Source organism: Notamacropus eugenii, chromosome 4, assembly GCF_028372415.1.
Source record: "Notamacropus eugenii isolate mMacEug1 chromosome 4, mMacEug1.pri_v2, whole genome shotgun sequence".
NCBI classification, from domain to species: domain Eukaryota; kingdom Metazoa; phylum Chordata; class Mammalia; order Diprotodontia; family Macropodidae; genus Notamacropus; species Notamacropus eugenii.
The window spans coordinates 153,910,288-153,927,131 of NC_092875.1; the positions used below are offsets into that span (position 1 = coordinate 153,910,288).

Sequence of the window (16,844 nt, forward strand, 5' to 3'; positions counted from 1 at the left end):
AGAAGATTCAAATAGGAAAGAGCTTTTTTTCTTCAGAGACCATAAGGGCCATTAAGAAGAAAGCTGAATCTAGATTAGCAGAGGATTAGAAAGGAGAAGACAGATTAATTTAGAATAGGGTTTCTTAACCCTTTTTGGATCCTGGGTCCCTTTGGGAGTTTGGTATAATCCTAAGGACTTCCTCCATGATAAGGTTTTTAAATGAATAAAATATAAAGGGTTACAACTAAAATCAAAGGTTAATGAAAATAAATATCTAGTATTTTTTCCCCCATCCAAGTTCACAGACTCCTTAAAATCTGTTCACAGAGCCCAGGTTAAGAACCCTCAGTTTATGGGTAGTATTCTCAGGAACACCCGGCCATCAGGCATTTTGGTTTGATTGTTTATAATGGCAGTTTCCAGAGACTGTAACAAAGGTATACAGTTCCATGTGACATCCAGGAGGTTATTAAGACTGGGGTATTTCTTTTATGGATCTGTGCAGTTTCTGCTGTTTATCTTCCTGCTAGAGACGATTCTTAAATATGTTGGTTGTAAATGGAAGATTATCTTCCTTCCTGAGAGGAAAGTGAAAAGGCTTGGGGAATGCAGTTTTTATGTTCTGGCTTATTAAAGAATTATTATGTTCTGGATTATTAAAGAAAGAAAAAAGAAGGAAAACCAAAGACAGTATTGAACTGCTGCTGGGGTCGATGGGAAAATAATAGTTGGAGGCAGGAAGAAAGGAGAGTGCTTAATTCTTATTTTGCTTAACAATAATAATAATAATACTATACCTACTCTGTGCCAGGCACTGTGCTAAATACTTTACAGATATCAGTTCATCTGGGGGGATGAGGGTGGGGGTTAGGTGCTATTATTATCCCAATTTTACTGATGAGAAATCTGAGGCAAGCTAAGGTAAAATGACTTGCTCAGAGTCACATAGCTAGTCAATGTCTCCTATCTCCTGGGCTCAGCCCTCTAGGCATTGTCCCCCCTAACTTCCCTTATTTTTTGCTATTTTCTCTGCCAAGGGGAAAGATGTCTGGACTGGAAGGGACAGAATAAAAATGGATGATGTAGAGTTGATATCCAATATAAATATTAAGAGAGCACCTAAATACCCAGATTAACTGAACCATTGGGTACTAAAAGAACCAGCTGTGCCATTTTTGGTGATATTTGATATCTCATGAAGAAACAGGAAAGCAACTGCAGGACTGGAGAATGCTGAATGTCCTAATTTTTTTTAAGAGAATGAAAGACAGTAGGTGGTACATGGCTAGAACACTAGCCCTGGAGTCAGGAGATCCTGACTTCAAATCCTGCCTCAGACAATTATTAGCTATGTGACCCTGGGCAAGTCACTCAGCCCAGTTGCTTCACCCCACCCTCAAAAAGAAGCTAATGGAATCTATAAAGTATTAGCTCATGAGCTTAACTTCCATAATGGTAGCTGATGATTCTTTGTTCAGGGTTAAGGAGGCCATCATATGTAGATCTCAAAAGACTGCTTGGGAGGTATGTCATTTTCTCAGAGTATTTATCTGAGATGTGACTGAGAACCTGCCAAGACTTATCAAACCACTAACTACCACCCACTTCTGCTGATTCACGTAGGAATCAATGATGCTGCCTGAAAAAATCTAGAATCTCTTTAGTTGGAAGACCTGGGTAAAAACTAGGTTGATCTGGGGACACAGGTAGCAGTTGTTGAAGGTCATGACTTTCAAGGAAAAAGAAGACTATGGAATATGAAGAGCTAACTACATAGATGGTATCAGAGAACAGAGCCATGGAGAGATACAATGAAGGCGGTATAGTGAATGAGGCATTGGACTTGGAGTCAGGAAGACCCAAATTCAAATCCCACCCCAGATATTTACTAGCTATATGATCCTAGACAAGTCCCTTAACCTCTCTGTGTGTCGATTTCCTTATTTGTAAAATGAGTAGTAGCTTCCAAGGCCTTTTTCAACTTTAAATCTATGAACTTATGAGTAAGATCCCAACATGATGGGCTGTGTCTATGAACAGAGTACCTCTCATCACAACTGCAAAGAATGTGTTTGACTAAAAAATTGTCAAGGTGGCCAAGAAGGCATTGAACTGAAGATGATAGGGAATAAAAAAAAATCCAGATACCACAATAAATCCATTGGAAGATATCAGATATAGAAGAAAAGGTGTCTATTTCATTGACAGATGTAAATAACTTAGAAAAAGAATCAAAAACAATTATGATGAAAAAATGCTAATGACAAGATAAAAGTGCTATGGGACAGTGGAAAAAAACATGATTTAGAGTCAGTTCAAATCTCTTCTCTGTTCCTTACTACTTGTGTGACTTTGAACAAGTTATGTAATGTCTCTTGGCCGCTTTCATTCTGTCATCTGGAAAATTAGGGGACTGAATTCATTGGCCTCTAAGATTCTTCCAACCCTGAGTCTATGATCTTTCATCCTAACCTCTGTTTAAGGCAAGAAATGGAACAAGGAAAAGAGAGACTCGCTGCCAGGACACATTGAGTCACATTCATGGAGAACAGAGAGAAAATAGGACTATTTGATGGATATTTATTCCCAGCTTCTCTATCACAGAATGATCTTCAGATTGTGAGGACAGAACCTCCATGGAATTAGTCAAAGGACTGTGAAGAGAGAGGTGCCAAAAGAGCCATCATTAGACCATAGTGATCTTTGATGAGTTGTGGAGGAAGGAGGAACTGCATGGAAACTGGAGATGGGCAGATATCCACATATTTTTATAAGGGGAAAAATTCTGCAGACTGCACATTTACAAGTCAAGGAGAGAAAGGAAGATGTACACCATTAACTTCAAAAGAAAATAGAACACAGTACATGTACATAGAGGTACAAAAGGCATCATGGTGTAGTGTATAGTTGAAGGACTTGAAGTGTCTTCCATACTTATTAGCTGTATGACCCTGAGCACTGCTTGCCTCAATTTCCTCTTCTAAAAAATAAAGATGTTATACCTAATGGTCTCTAAGGTCCCTTCCAGAACTACATTTATGATTCTATGATCTTAAGACACTTCTCTCTGACCCTGTTTCCTCATTTGTAATAACAATAATAACTAGTATTTATATAGGACTTTAAGGTATGCAAAACACTTTGTAAAGAGTGCCTCGTTTTATCCTTACAGGAAGTCTGGGAGATAGGGGCTATTATTATAATATCCATTTTACAAATGAGAAAACTAGGCTGTGAGAAGTTATCTGATGGGCCCAGGCTCACACAGCTAATAAGTCTGAGGTGGGAGTTTAATTTAGGTCTTCTTGAACCTAGGAGCAACACTCCCTTTCAACTGCACAAATATACATTAAGGTAGTAGGATGTTGGTAGCTTAGAAAAATGCTCTTCTGAAAGTTATCAGGTATAAGTCAGAAAACCTAGTTTACCACTTATGCGGTGGAGAGAGTACTGGAGTTGGAATCAGGAAAACCTGAGTTCAGATATTGTCTCAGACACTTACTAGCTGTGTGATCCTGGGCAAGTCATTTAAGTCAACTATTTGCCTCAGTTTCCTCAACTGTAAAATGGGAATAATAATAGCACCTCCTTCCTAGAGGTAGTGGTGAGGATCAAGGGACATAACACACACAATACTTTGTAAGCCTTAAAGTGCTACATCAGTGCTAGCTATGATAGAATTAGTATTATTTCTTTCAAGTTGGTACTTTAATGGGATAGTAGGTAGAAAGTATTTTACAAAATTTAAAGTGATGTATAAAAGGCAGTGGTTAACTATAATTGTTATTTATTATTTTGGTCAATGATATAACTTCCAGTTCATCTGCACTTTGTCCTGTACCACTCTTGTCCCATAAATCCTCTATACAAGATTTACCTTAAGGGGATTTGTTCTGTGAAGTCTGAATTCAGTCAAAGGGCCATACTTGAGGACCTAGAGGACCATATGTTGCCTCAAGGTTGCAGGTTCCCCTTCCCTGATTTAAAAAATAAAAACTGTAAGACTGCTACTATATTTTCCCCCACTGTCTCCTGGGGTTGAATTATAATGTGATTTTGTTAGCTACGGTACAAGATTGAATTAGCTTTTTGTTTGTTTTTAATAAATAGAATAAACAACTCTAGATTGTGATGGTTATTTTCTAACTGGAGAGGCATCATAGACCGGTATAGCTTTTCTTTGCCTCCTCCGGGCTAAGTTTTCTGGTGGGTTGCCTTTCTTCTTGCTTATAGGCTCTGACTAACTATTTGTATAGTTCTGAGGTGGATGGAGTGACTCACTGTAATTTCTCATTGAATTTCTTGAGCATTATTTTGTCTGTTTCTAATTTGGAGCTTTTTGCTGGAGTAGGTGTAGTAGCAACTGATGGCATAGTGGATAGAGCTCAGGACCTAGAGTCAAGAAGACCTGAGTTCAAATCCAACCTCAGACACTTACTAGTTGTGTGACCCTGGGCAAGTCACTTAACCTGTGTTTGCCTCAGTTCCTTTAACTGTAAAAGGAGGATATTATTAGCATCTAATTTGTAGAATTTTTATGAGTTTCCTCATCTCTAAAGTGAAAGAGTTGGACCTGATAACATCTAAGGACCCTTTCAGCTCTAAATCTATGATCCTAAGATACGTAACCTTTCTGAACCTATTTCCTTATCCGTAATAATAATTGCTAGTATTCTTGTAGCCTATTAAGTTTGTAAAGAAAATTTAGTTTAAATGCAATAAGATTTGTAAAACAAAATAAAATGCCACTTAACATAGTGCCTGGCATATAGTAGGCACTGTATAAATGGCTTATTCCCTTCCCTAGTGTGTGGGAACTGAAATGCTTGCTTCTGTTCAAGTTTGAAGTTTGAATCATTTCCTAGTTTTTGTTTTTTGTTTTTTTAAATAGGAGACAGCAAAGTCTACAAATTTGTGGCCAGTGAACCTGACCTTAACTCTTGGAAAAAATTATCAAAGGCAAGGTTACTAAAGATTTATAAATGGGAGCAGTGTTTGCAGAGAGGAAATTCATTCCAGATCAATCTTTTTATTATGACATGGTCACTAGAATGGATAGATCAAGGGGATGCTATATAGTTTATTAAGATTTTAGCAAAGTGTTTGTCAAAGAAGATGACTGGTGTGGATGCACAGGGAGTACACCAATCAAATTTGATTTTTTTAAATGTGTAGAAAAGATAGAAAGGTTAGGTAACAAAGAATGAATATAGGAGTATGGATGCCATGAACCTATATAGATATATATAGAATGTTAAAGCCCAGAATGAGCTGGGGATGTTAAGGGGAAATTAAGGACAACAAAGAGTTTCTTAAATTATATTGAGACAAGGAAGATCAAAAAAGGGACAGGACATATGCCTAGGATAGATGGGACATTGGTAACTGACAACAGAGAGATGGTAGAAGTGCTTATTCCTTTTTTGTTTCTCCTTTCTCTTCAAAGAAGCATGAACTTAATACTGGAAATGGTAGGATAAAAATTGCCAATGGAATTTATAATGAAGATCAATAAGGAGGCAGCATTGACAAATGTGTTGTTCATCCTTTGTTTTCAAAGAAAACCAATGGCATCATGGGGCGATGTCTTAATTTGCCCATGAATTGTATTTAAGTGAGGTAAAGCTAGCAAAGTCTTCAGCCTCACTCTTTCCAGAATCATGGAAGTCCTGTGGCAAGACAAAAGTCAAGAAAACTGGCAATGGGCCAGGATGCAGCAGATGACCTTGCCATCTTTAATGTCTGACCAAGCTATAAGAGCTCTATAGGGCCTGCTTCAGCTGCCTTCATGATCATTGGAACATGTTGTTCTTTGCCAGTGCCACTGGGGGAAGTCTTCACATGCTTGGGGTGGACATCCCCCTAACTCACTGACAGGTTTGAGACCTTTGGTTACCCTCAACCTGGTTTAGCCTGTCTGCCAAGATGGTTTTACCAGGGTGTGGCTGCTGTGCATGCTACAGTTTCTTGGAGTCAAAGATGAGCCAAGGCTATGTAGTGCATTGATGCCATAGCCTAGACTAAAACCCAGGTGATTAGTAAAGCAAGAGGTTAAAGTAGGTCCTGAAAAAAACAACTGTACTTTAAAAAAAATAATCACTGATAGTAATGTAAGTCAAGTTGCTTATGACTCTGTTAACTAGTAAAAATAAATTAGATCAAATCTAGGCCAAATTATGATAAAGTGATACAGTCAAAGGAGCCCTGGGTTTGGAGTCAGAGAATCTCGTTTCAAATCTCAGTTCTCCACTTACTACCTATGTGACATTGGGCAAGACATTTAATATCTCTAAACCTCAGATTCCTTATCTATAAATGACTTTTATGGTACTTTAGGTCACCAGTTGGCAGATGTAATTACTGAGGTAGGTGGTAGTATTGAAAAGATCATGGAAATTGGGAGAGGTATCATAAGATTGAAGAAGCAAATGGTCTGATTTTCGAAAGAGAAAAAAAGAACGGAGTCTGCAAACTATAGGGTCAGTGAGATTTGACTTTGATTCTTGGGAAAATTCTAGAATAGATCATTAAGAGATGGTTGTCAAATATCTAAAAAGGGATGCAGGGATCACAAAGAGCTAACATGGCTTCATCAAGAAAAGGTTATGCCAGACTAACCTCTTTTCCTTTCTTTGACAGGATTACTAAAGAAATAGATGAGGGGAATGCTATAGGTATAGTTTATCCAGATTTTAGGAGAGTGTTCAATCAAGTATTTCATACCATTCTTGTAGAGAGGGTAGAGAAGTATTGATTAGACAATAATATAATCAAATTCAGAACGCATTTGGATAGTTAGACTCAAAGACAAGTCTTTAATGTTTCAATGTAAATGGGCAAAATGTCTCCAGTGGAGTCCTCCAGGATTCTGTGTTTGCTGGCTCTGGGATAGTTAACATTTTTATCAGCTACTTGGATGAAGACATGTTTGCTCAACAAATGAGTAGGTGACACGGAGTTGGAAGAGACAGCTATCATAGTGAATGATAAGAGTCAAGATCCAAAAGACCTTTATAGGTTAGAAGGATTGGGTTGAATCTAATAAGATGCAATTTTATAGTAGTAAACTTTTGCATTTGAATACAAAAAACCCCAAACCCTTCACAAGCCATAAGATGAGAGTGGCATTATGAGAAAGGAGTTGTTCTGAAAAAGATATGATTGTTTTAGGGATTGAGAGCTCAATTTGATTCATCAGTGTGATATAGCAACCAAAAAAACCAAACCTGATGTTTGACTACATTAAGAGAGTCAGAGCTTCTAAGAACAGGGAGTGCTCTTGTTGCTCTACCCTCATCAGACCTCATATGAAGCATTGCGTCCAATTCTGGGTGCCATGCTCTAAATAGGACATTCATAAGTCAGATAAGTGTCCAGAGGAAGGCAGGAAGGATCATGAAGGACCTTGAGCCCATGACTTAGGAAGTTTAGGTCAAGGAACCTGGCAAGTCTGACCAGGAGAAGAGGAGATTCAGGGGAGTATCATGGCTGTTTTCAAGTATTTGGAGGGCTGTCCTATGGAGAAGAGATAAAATTTGTGCCGTTTGGCTCTTGCAGACCAAACCTGCCAAAGGGAACGGAAGCAAAAAGGCCATTTTGATGTCAGGGAAGTCTTACTAATTAGAGCAATTCCAAAAATGGAATGGCCTGCCTTGAGAGCTTGTAGGCTCATACACCTTGAAGGTCCCTAAACAGAGGCTATGGGACCACTTGTTAGGTATGTCATGGTGGGGACTTCTTTCATATGTGGGTCAGACTAGATGGCAACTTATGACTCTCTGAAGTGTATTGTACTATTCTAATAGAAATTATGAAGAAATATGAGCTGAGTGACAGCATAATTAATGGGTAGTTGTTAATTGTTTAATGCTATCTTGGGAAGAGGTGCCTTGTAGAGAACTAAAGAGATTTGTGTTTTGGGCTTATACTGTTTAATATTTTTATTAGTGACTTCCAGAGAAAGAAATGATAAATAGAAGTATATGCAGAATAATTATATATATATTTTATACATAATATAGTGTATGTGATTATATTATGTATTATATATACTACATCATATATAATGTATAATTATATATGTATATAAAATATGTAATTATGTATTTTATATAATATTATGTATGTTATATATAATATGCATATTATATAATATATTACATATGTATTTGTGTCTAATGGTAGCTATCTCTAGAGTTGGGGAGGAGAAAGGAAAAAAGAAATTTATGTGAACTTTACTATATATTTAAAAGGATAGCAAGTTGCACATAATAGATTTACAGTTTCATGTACAATCATCTCTTTTGTTATACTATGTTATGGAAATGCTTGTTTTATTCCATAAATTAAAAAATTAAAATTTAAAGAGTATATAGATGGCATGCCCTTTAAATTTGCAGATGACATAAAACTAGGAGGGAATAATACAGAGGATAGCAGAACCAGTATCCAAAAAAACTGGATAGTCTAGAACATTAAACTACAACTGTTAAGATGATAGGAGTAGCTAGGTGGCTCAGTGGATAGAGTACCAAGCCTGGAGTCAGGAAGACCTGAGTTCAAATCTGGCTTCAGATTTACTAGCTGTCTGACTATAGGCAAGTCACTTAACCTCTGTTTGTCTTCATATGCCAGAGAAGGAAATGGGAAGCCACTCCAGTACCTTTGCCGAGAAAACCCCTTGGACAGTATTGGCATGCATCGGCCCTCGGGGTCACAAAGAGTCAGATACAACAGCAACAACAATTAAAATGATATTTAATAGGGATAAATGCAAATTGCTTTTGGATCCAAAAAATCAACTTCCTTTGTTTTAGGGACTGAGAGCTCAATGTTGGATAAGGCATGTCTTGATAATAATTTATCCAAAAGAAATGACTAGTGGATTGCAAACTCAGCCTAACTTTACAGAAACAGCAGCCAAAAAAAAACCCCTAATGCAATTCTGCACTACATTAAGAGAAAACTGAGATCTAGGATTAGGGAGGTGGTAGTTCTCCTGGTCAGAAACACAGCTCGAGTATTTATCTTCAGTTCTGGGTATGTTTCAGGAAGAATACTGATAAACTAGACAGTGTCTAGAGGAGGGAACTAAGATCATGAAGGACCTTGAGATCATGCTCTTTTAGGACTAGCTGAAGATATTGGGAGTGTTTTGCTTTGGGAAAAAAATATGTAGGCAGAGTGGATATGACAGGTGTGTACAAGTATTTGAAAGGTTGTCTTGTGGAAAATGTGCTCTACTTGGCTCCCAAGGGCAGCAATATATAGAAATTGCAGAGAGACAGATTTAAGTTGGGTATAAGAATAAATTTCTCAATATTTAAAACGAGTATGATCAGCTGCCTTGGGAGGGAATGGATTCCCTCTCATAAGAGTATTAAGATACTGTAGCGGTGATTTTAATCCAGATACACAGATGGATGCTGAGGTCCCTTTCATCTCTGTGAATCTATGTTTGCAAGGAGGTGTAATATTAATGAGAGTTAAAGATCTTCCCCACCCATTAATGGGCCTGCCCATTAAGGGAAGTTTGATTAGGGGACATTTGTTTTGTAGGAAGGTCCACACCTTTTATTAATTTCTAATGAGGCACTGATTCCCAAGGCTTGTGAAGCCCTCTGGCTCTGAAAAGTGTGTATATACTCTGAGGTGAGGTTTTGTTTTGGGGCTTACTCATTGAAAGTGTTTGTTTGGCCAGATGAGACTCTGGGAAGCCACTAAGGACCCTCCTGGCTTTGAAAACCCAGATGTTGGTGCTTCTCTTTCTGGTAACTATGTATGTATGTAATGGTCAGACAGTTGGATCTGTCTGTTGATCTGTGATGTATGTATTGCTTATGGTCAGACAGTTGGAAGCCCTGTCTGTTGGTCTTTATTTCTCTGTTTGTATTTTCTCTCCAATTCAGGGTGCTGACTTTTCCCTGTGAACTAAGTGAGTGATATATGTGCTTTATTAAAGTAGATTGTTGAATCCTTTTAGAAAAGCAGAACCTGTACAGCAGGCCCTCCTATGTATGCCAAGGTCCTTGCTGTTATAGTATGCTACCTTTGGAATCAGAGCCTCCTAGTGTAGGAGGCTGGACACTTAAGGTCCTTTCCTAATCCTAATTATGAGCATGAAGATTTTGATTAGAAGTCAATGACACTTTGAAGTTGAACATGATTAAAAAAGCCATTTCTGTGAAGAACAAATAGAGTCATAGTTTCCTAATTAGCCTAGCAAATTCCCTGTTTATAATTATCTGGTATTATATTATGCAGAATGGAACTCAGATGTAACTCAAATTCTCAAATGGATCTGTGATCTCAGATCGGATGTTTTCTCCAGAGATATAGATTGCAGCCTATCCATATCTGCCCATCCTCTGTAACTCTTGCCTATGTCCTCTTTTACCCATAAATTTGACACCATCTAAGCTCTACTAGTGTGTTATATACTTTCCTCTTTTTCTCTTAGTACAGCTGAGGATGCCAGTAAAGTACTTGACTATCCGCTGGAAGAATTTTACTTTTATTCTATTTTATTCAATCAAGGCTGTCCTCTACTATTTCCTATATGTCATCTGAGCCTGAATGCTTATATGGGAACTTCTCTTATATGGGAAGTTCTCTTCCACTTCTGTAGAGATCCAGACATATGCCAAATTTTAATGTTTCCAAGGGAAGCCCTGAAAGCTTCCCTTGGAAAGACAAGCAAACCAGATTCTTGTATTCTCAGGAGAAAGCTCTGTGAAGGCACAAGACAAACAGATTTGTGAGTGTGCCCCCAATATTAAGCACTATGCTTGTGAGTCCAAAACTTCTGCTTTAGGCCAAGGATTATAACAAATTAAAAATATATCCTCTGATTCAATGGTATAATTTGTGGCAATACCCCCTACTGTTCATTGTTTTGTAGTATTCAGAACCCGACTGCAGGATGGTCTCCCTTTTGCAGTTTCTTATAGATTTAAAATTACACACCCATATGATTTTGACAACAGACTAATTGTGGGTGAGAGTTTATGTGTAACTTTAAATCTGCATATTTTTGCCTAATGTGGGTACCTAGAAAAAATAAATTATTTATATTTAACTCTGACTTCGGGAAAGACTAATTAAATGACTGTGGTGTAGTACAATGCACATTAGGCTTAGAGCAGAAGACCTGTGTTGAAGTCAACTCCACCCCTTATTAAAGGAGTGGGGAACCTGCAGCCTCAGGGCCACATGTGGCCTTTTAGGTCCTTGGGTGTGGCCTTTTGACTGAGTCCAAGTTCTGCAGAACAAATACTTTTATTGAGGGGATTTATTCTGTGAAGTTTGGATTCAATCAAAAGGCGCCACCTGAGGGGGCTACAAGCGACCTCAAGGCCACAGGTTCCCCACCCCTGCCTTATTATATGACCAGTGCAGCTTGGTAACATGGAAAAAACTATGGATTCTATGGTTTGGGAGACCTGCTCGTAGTCCCAAGTTTGCTCCTAACCACCTGTAGGACCACAGACAAATCTCTTAACTTTCTTGGGTTTCAGTTTCTTCTAAAAAATTAGATAAAAGATAAAATTAGACAAAAAGATAAAATAATATTAAAATAGAGATGATAATGCCTACACTCCTTGCCTTACAGTTGTTTTAAGAAAACAGTTGTTTTAAGAAAAATGCTTGCAAGTTATAGAATAGTACTATATATACTGCATATGTGTGTGTGTGTGTGTGTGCGCATGTATACTATGTAAGTGTCAGTTGCTGGATATTAGGAAAAGTTTTTTAGTAATCAGAGTAAATCATGCAGGAGGATAAAAGGTAAATAGTGGTTATGATAAAATTAGGATAGAGATTAAACCTGTGTTCTCATTATAGTAAAGAACTCCCATGTGAAGAATTTTCTCTGCCAATGTAAGTTGGCATCCTTCCCTGCAAAGTTACCTACACTGCATCTCTTCTTAAACTGTTGGTCATGAAAAATTTGGCGACAGTAAAAGGATTCTGAACATGCAATGACCAAAAATTAATTAAAAATCATATGTTTAATGACTCTAGAGTGTTTCTGGCCATGCTTACCCATGTTGCATCTCACAACTTCACTGCAGCCTTGGTTCTGAACACAAAGCATGTGCACTTTGGACTGCACATGCTCTCAGGCCATGCAACCCCAATAACACTGCCAGGGTGGAAAAAAGTTTAAGAAACCCTAGCCTAGAGTACCAAAAGGTTAATCAACTTGCCCAGGTTCACACAGCCAGCACATTGTCCAAGGTAGAATTTGAACCCACAACTTCCTGGCTAGCTATCAGCTACCGTACATAGTGAAATTCAAAGGAAGTCCACTTCTGACTAGTATCTTTTTGACATTACAAGTCCCAAATAGCCTCCTCTACCCTCACACTAACTGGTATTGGAGTGGCTCCCTGAATAAAAAAGTGATGAAATGGCAAAGAATTACATCTGCAACCCTACAAGAATATTCTTTCCATCTTTTTTTGGTTATCATATGTAAATTCCAAGATTATCACTCTTGGAATCTGAAGAGGACAAAAGGGATCTCCCCCACCCCCAATATATTTTTACGAAGTACGTAACAATTTGGCACCACTTTACCTAGGACAAGGGAGGGGAAGTAACGCTTGCAGCCATATGTCATGGGGTCAAGCATACGGGAGGCCAAGCAGGCATTTCAGTAATTCAGTGGAAAAAAAGATAGTGAGACCAGTTGCTTGATACTGTCCTGTCAACACTAGTTGATAAGAATCCTTAGATATTTGAAACAGTTGCTGTATCGTTTCTACCCAGCCAAGGTCTGGTGAAACTCTTTATTTTTTGAGTTCTTTATATATTTAGAGAACGATCCAGCCCCTGACAATATAGTGAAAGAGTGATTATCTTCAGAGGTGTGCTCTGTGCCTCTTTATCTCCTTCCATTCTTTCCTCCTTTACCCCAGCCACAGACCCCCTTTGTTGTTGTTCACTCGTTCTGGTCCTGTCTGACTCTTTATGGGACCCCATTTGGTGCTTTCTTGACAAATATACGGGAGTGGTTTGCCATTTCCTTCTGCAGCTCATTTTCCAGATGAGGAAACTAAGGCAGACAGGGTTAAGTGACTTGACCAGGGTCACACAGCTAGTAAGTGTCTAAAGCCAGATTTGAACTCAGGTGTTCCTAATGATGATGCTTCCTAACTGCAGGCTGGGTATTCTATCCAGTACATCACCTAGCTGCACATATGGACCCTTTAGCTATAGCCATAACTGCTTATTTTTATTCCTCATGGCATAAGCAAAACAACGCACCCTCCAATCAACTTTTCAAGGTAAATTAAATTAGGAAGTGGGTGGAGCCAGCTGAGGAGATTCTATATAGCTGAAATACTAAGTCAGCTAGTAGGAACAGTGGATAGAGTGGAGGGTCTAAAGTCACGAAAAGGAAGAATCATCTTCCTGAGTTCAAATTCAGCCTCAGACACTTACCAGATGTATAATTCTGGGCACGTCACTTAACCTTATCTGCCTCAGTTTCTTCATCTGTAAAATGAGCTGGAGAAGAAAATGGCAAACCACCCCAGTCTTTGTCAAGAAAATATGGGGTCACTAAAAGTTGGATACAACTGAACAACAAAAAAACGAAAATACTCCAAATGCTATCAGCCCCCTCTAAATTTGAGTGCCATCAGATAGGCATCCCTCTTGAGTTATGGCTTTGCTTCTGGCATCCTTCTACACTAATTCACATTAAGATGACTGAATTCAGAACTGGAGGGAGTCTATGTGATCTGCATAATGTCCTCATTTTGCAGGTGGGAATACTCAGGCCCACAGAGTTTAATTAACTGATTCAGGGCCCCGTAGGGAATCATCAGTGAAGCTGACTAGACCCAAGATTTCCTGACTGACTCATAGGCCAGTGCTATTGTCATTATTCAGGACTACTGATTCAATGTGTCATCCCCCTTCAAGAGCATCTATCTGTGGTTTTAAAGAAGACCTATGGAGAGGATACTATTCACCTCAAAAGAATGAATCTCTAATGCTAAAAAACATCATGTCCCACAGCATCTGGGTATGGAGATGCTTGAGAGCAAGAAAGCATTCTCTTTTATTTTCCAATCACAGAGTTGGCCACCCCCTCCATCTATCAAGTAAAGCTAGCCCTGCCTAATACCATTTTGACTGCTTGATGAGTGAGTTAAGGGATTTTTAAAGTAAATTTTTTCCACTCATCATTTTAATTTTATAATTATACAAGATTTCCCTAATTATCTATTCAATATTACGTACATTATGTTCAATACAAATCCCTTCATCACTGGGTCCTTAATTTTTAAAAAATATTTCTGGCAAATGCATTGAGCTGGAAACAGAAAACATGCAAATAGCATATGCAAATTATATTTTGGTCTGCAATGTTGTCTGATACAATAGTATCCAGTGAGAAATAAAATAGTCCAAATTAATGCCATGAACCTCCATTAGGAGAAGGAATTTTCAGCTGAGCAAAGACCATAGGTATTATATATCTGCTAACAAAGGGGTCCTCATTTTTCTACTCTGCCCCGTTTTTTAATATCTGTGTAACAAATCCTTAAAATCTTCCAAGATGTGCTGCATTGTGGAAAGAATTTGCTGTAGTTATAACCCACCTTTGAAACTCAATGAGCTCTTAAATATTTCAAGAAAATATGTTCTATAGAAAGGAGAAAACAGAAAGATTATATCCATGGGCATTTATACAAGTAGAATATTGATTCAATCTCCCAGTGTTTCTATCACAGAACCATTAGGTATGGCAACAAATATGCCCTTCTGAGATACAAAAAGTACATAACGAGGCCCTCTAAATGTGTTGTCTATTATTCAATCTGTGGGTAATATGTAAGTTGTTTTTAAAGACTTACTCCCTTCAGAGCACCTCAATTGTGCATTTACTTTTTCTCTAGCACCGTGGAGGGATACAGACAAATGAATGACCTTGGCACTACCTTTAAAGAGCTTTGATCAAGATAAGCAAACCCTAATGGTGGTCTAATGGTAGCAGTCTCTGAGTAGGGGGGAAGGAGAGGAAGGGAAGAAAAAAAAGAAATTTATATGATGATTTTTTATGTATTTAAACTTAATAGCAAGTTATGCAATTATCTTTTTTTATTATACTGTGCTATAGAAATGCTTGTTTTATTCCATAAGTTAAAAATAATTTTTTTAAAAGTTAAAAATATAAGGGAACACAAGCAATAAAAATAAAGCAATAAGGGAACAAGTGAGACCATTTTGATACTAAGAAGTGGGGTAGAAATAATAATGATCAATAATGATAGCTAACATTTATATAGCACTTATGTTCCATGCCCCATGCTAAGGAATTTACAATTATTATCTCATTTGATCATCCCAATAATCCTGAGAGGTAGGTGCTATTATTATCTTCATTTTACAGTTGAGGAAACTGAGGCAAACAGAGGTTAAGTGACTTGCCCAGGATCACATAGCAAGTATCAGATACTGGATTTGAATTCAGGTCTTCCTGACTCCAGGCTCAGCACTCAAAAATGGTAGCTGTTGGGATATCTAGGTAGCACCTCACCATGGAGTCAGGAGGACCACAATTCAAATCCAGCCTCAGACACTTACTAGTTGTGTTGCCCTGGGCAAGTCACTTAACCCTGTTTGCCTCCAAAAAAGAAGAAAAGAAAATGATAATTGTTGTCATGTGTGTAAGGAGCTGTCATTTGGAAGAGAGATTGGACTTGTTCTTCCTGGCCCCAAAGGGCAAAACCAGGAGCGCTGAAGAGAGGCAAATTTGGGTTTAATGGAAGGAAAAACTTCCTGAACAATCCAGCTTCAGAAAGTGGTAGATTTCCCCTTTCTTGGAAGTCTTCAAAGCGGAGGCCAGAAGAACAGTATTCTGGCAGGGTATAAAAGCAGTGGTTCACGGAAAGGTTGGCCTAGCTCTAGATAGGCTGAGAGGTCCCTTACATGTCTGAAATTCTGATTCTTTGGGAGCAAATGGGAATGAACACTGGTCTTGGAGTCAGGAAGACTTGGATTCAAACCCAGGTTCAGGCACTGCTGAATAATCCAACACATCATTAAAACTCTCTGAAGCATCGCGAGCTAAGTCTTGAAGGAAGCTAAGGATTCTCAGAGGCAGAGGTGAGGAGAGAAAACCTCTCAGGGCTAGGAGACAACTGGCACAGAGGTGTGGACTTAGGCATTATATAACCTAGGATGGGAGTGGGGAACCTATGATGACCTGGAGGCCACAGGTTCCCCACCCCTGACTAGGACATGGAGTGGAGCTTGGAAGCTTAGATATAAATAGCTGGAAACTTCAATGTATGACTTGGTTCATCCAGTTTTTTTACCTAAATGATGATAGCAGAATTTACATTCATATTTGAAGCCTGAATTGATTAACCTTTTTCAGGAGAACTCTTACAAGGATTATTCTTTTTTTAAACTGTTTTACAGACTCACCTCTTTGGGGTATTGCTGGCAGTTACAGGAAACCTAATCATCAGCATCTCACTCAACATACAGGTATGAAAAATATTCTTGTAATTTAATGGTTTTATTTCCTTTAAGCTTATTGCTTCAGTTCCCTTCCCAGCCCTTCCTTCTGGGAGTTTTTATGCAGGGTATGAAGACTCTTTGGAAAGCATTCATTTGCAGACCACATGGGTTTCCATTTTTCCTTTTTTTTTTTTTTCTAACACTTGAGAAAACTAGGCTAGAACCATATGGTTTTCCCTCTTTTTTAGGAGAAACCTATGGAAGGGAAAGCAGGGACTTGAATCAAACCATGAACCAGTTTCTACTTTGAGACCTTGTGCAAGTCAAATGACCTCCAGGCAGACCTTCAGTTTTCTCATCTGTAAAGTGAGAGGCTT

General features: G+C 38.3%; 1 protein-coding gene across 2 annotated transcripts in view; it reads left to right on the forward strand.

The window, feature by feature from the left end:
* The window catches only part of NIPAL2 (NIPA like domain containing 2), a 138,920-nt gene that overhangs the window by 41,174 nt on the left and 80,902 nt on the right, over nt 1–16,844 (forward strand). For both annotated transcript variants that reach the window (XM_072603427.1, XM_072603428.1), the window contains exon 2: nt 16,426–16,494. In XM_072603427.1, the coding sequence (XP_072459528.1) occupies nt 16,426–16,494 (69 nt within the window). The remainder of the gene's footprint in view (nt 1–16,425; nt 16,495–16,844) is intronic.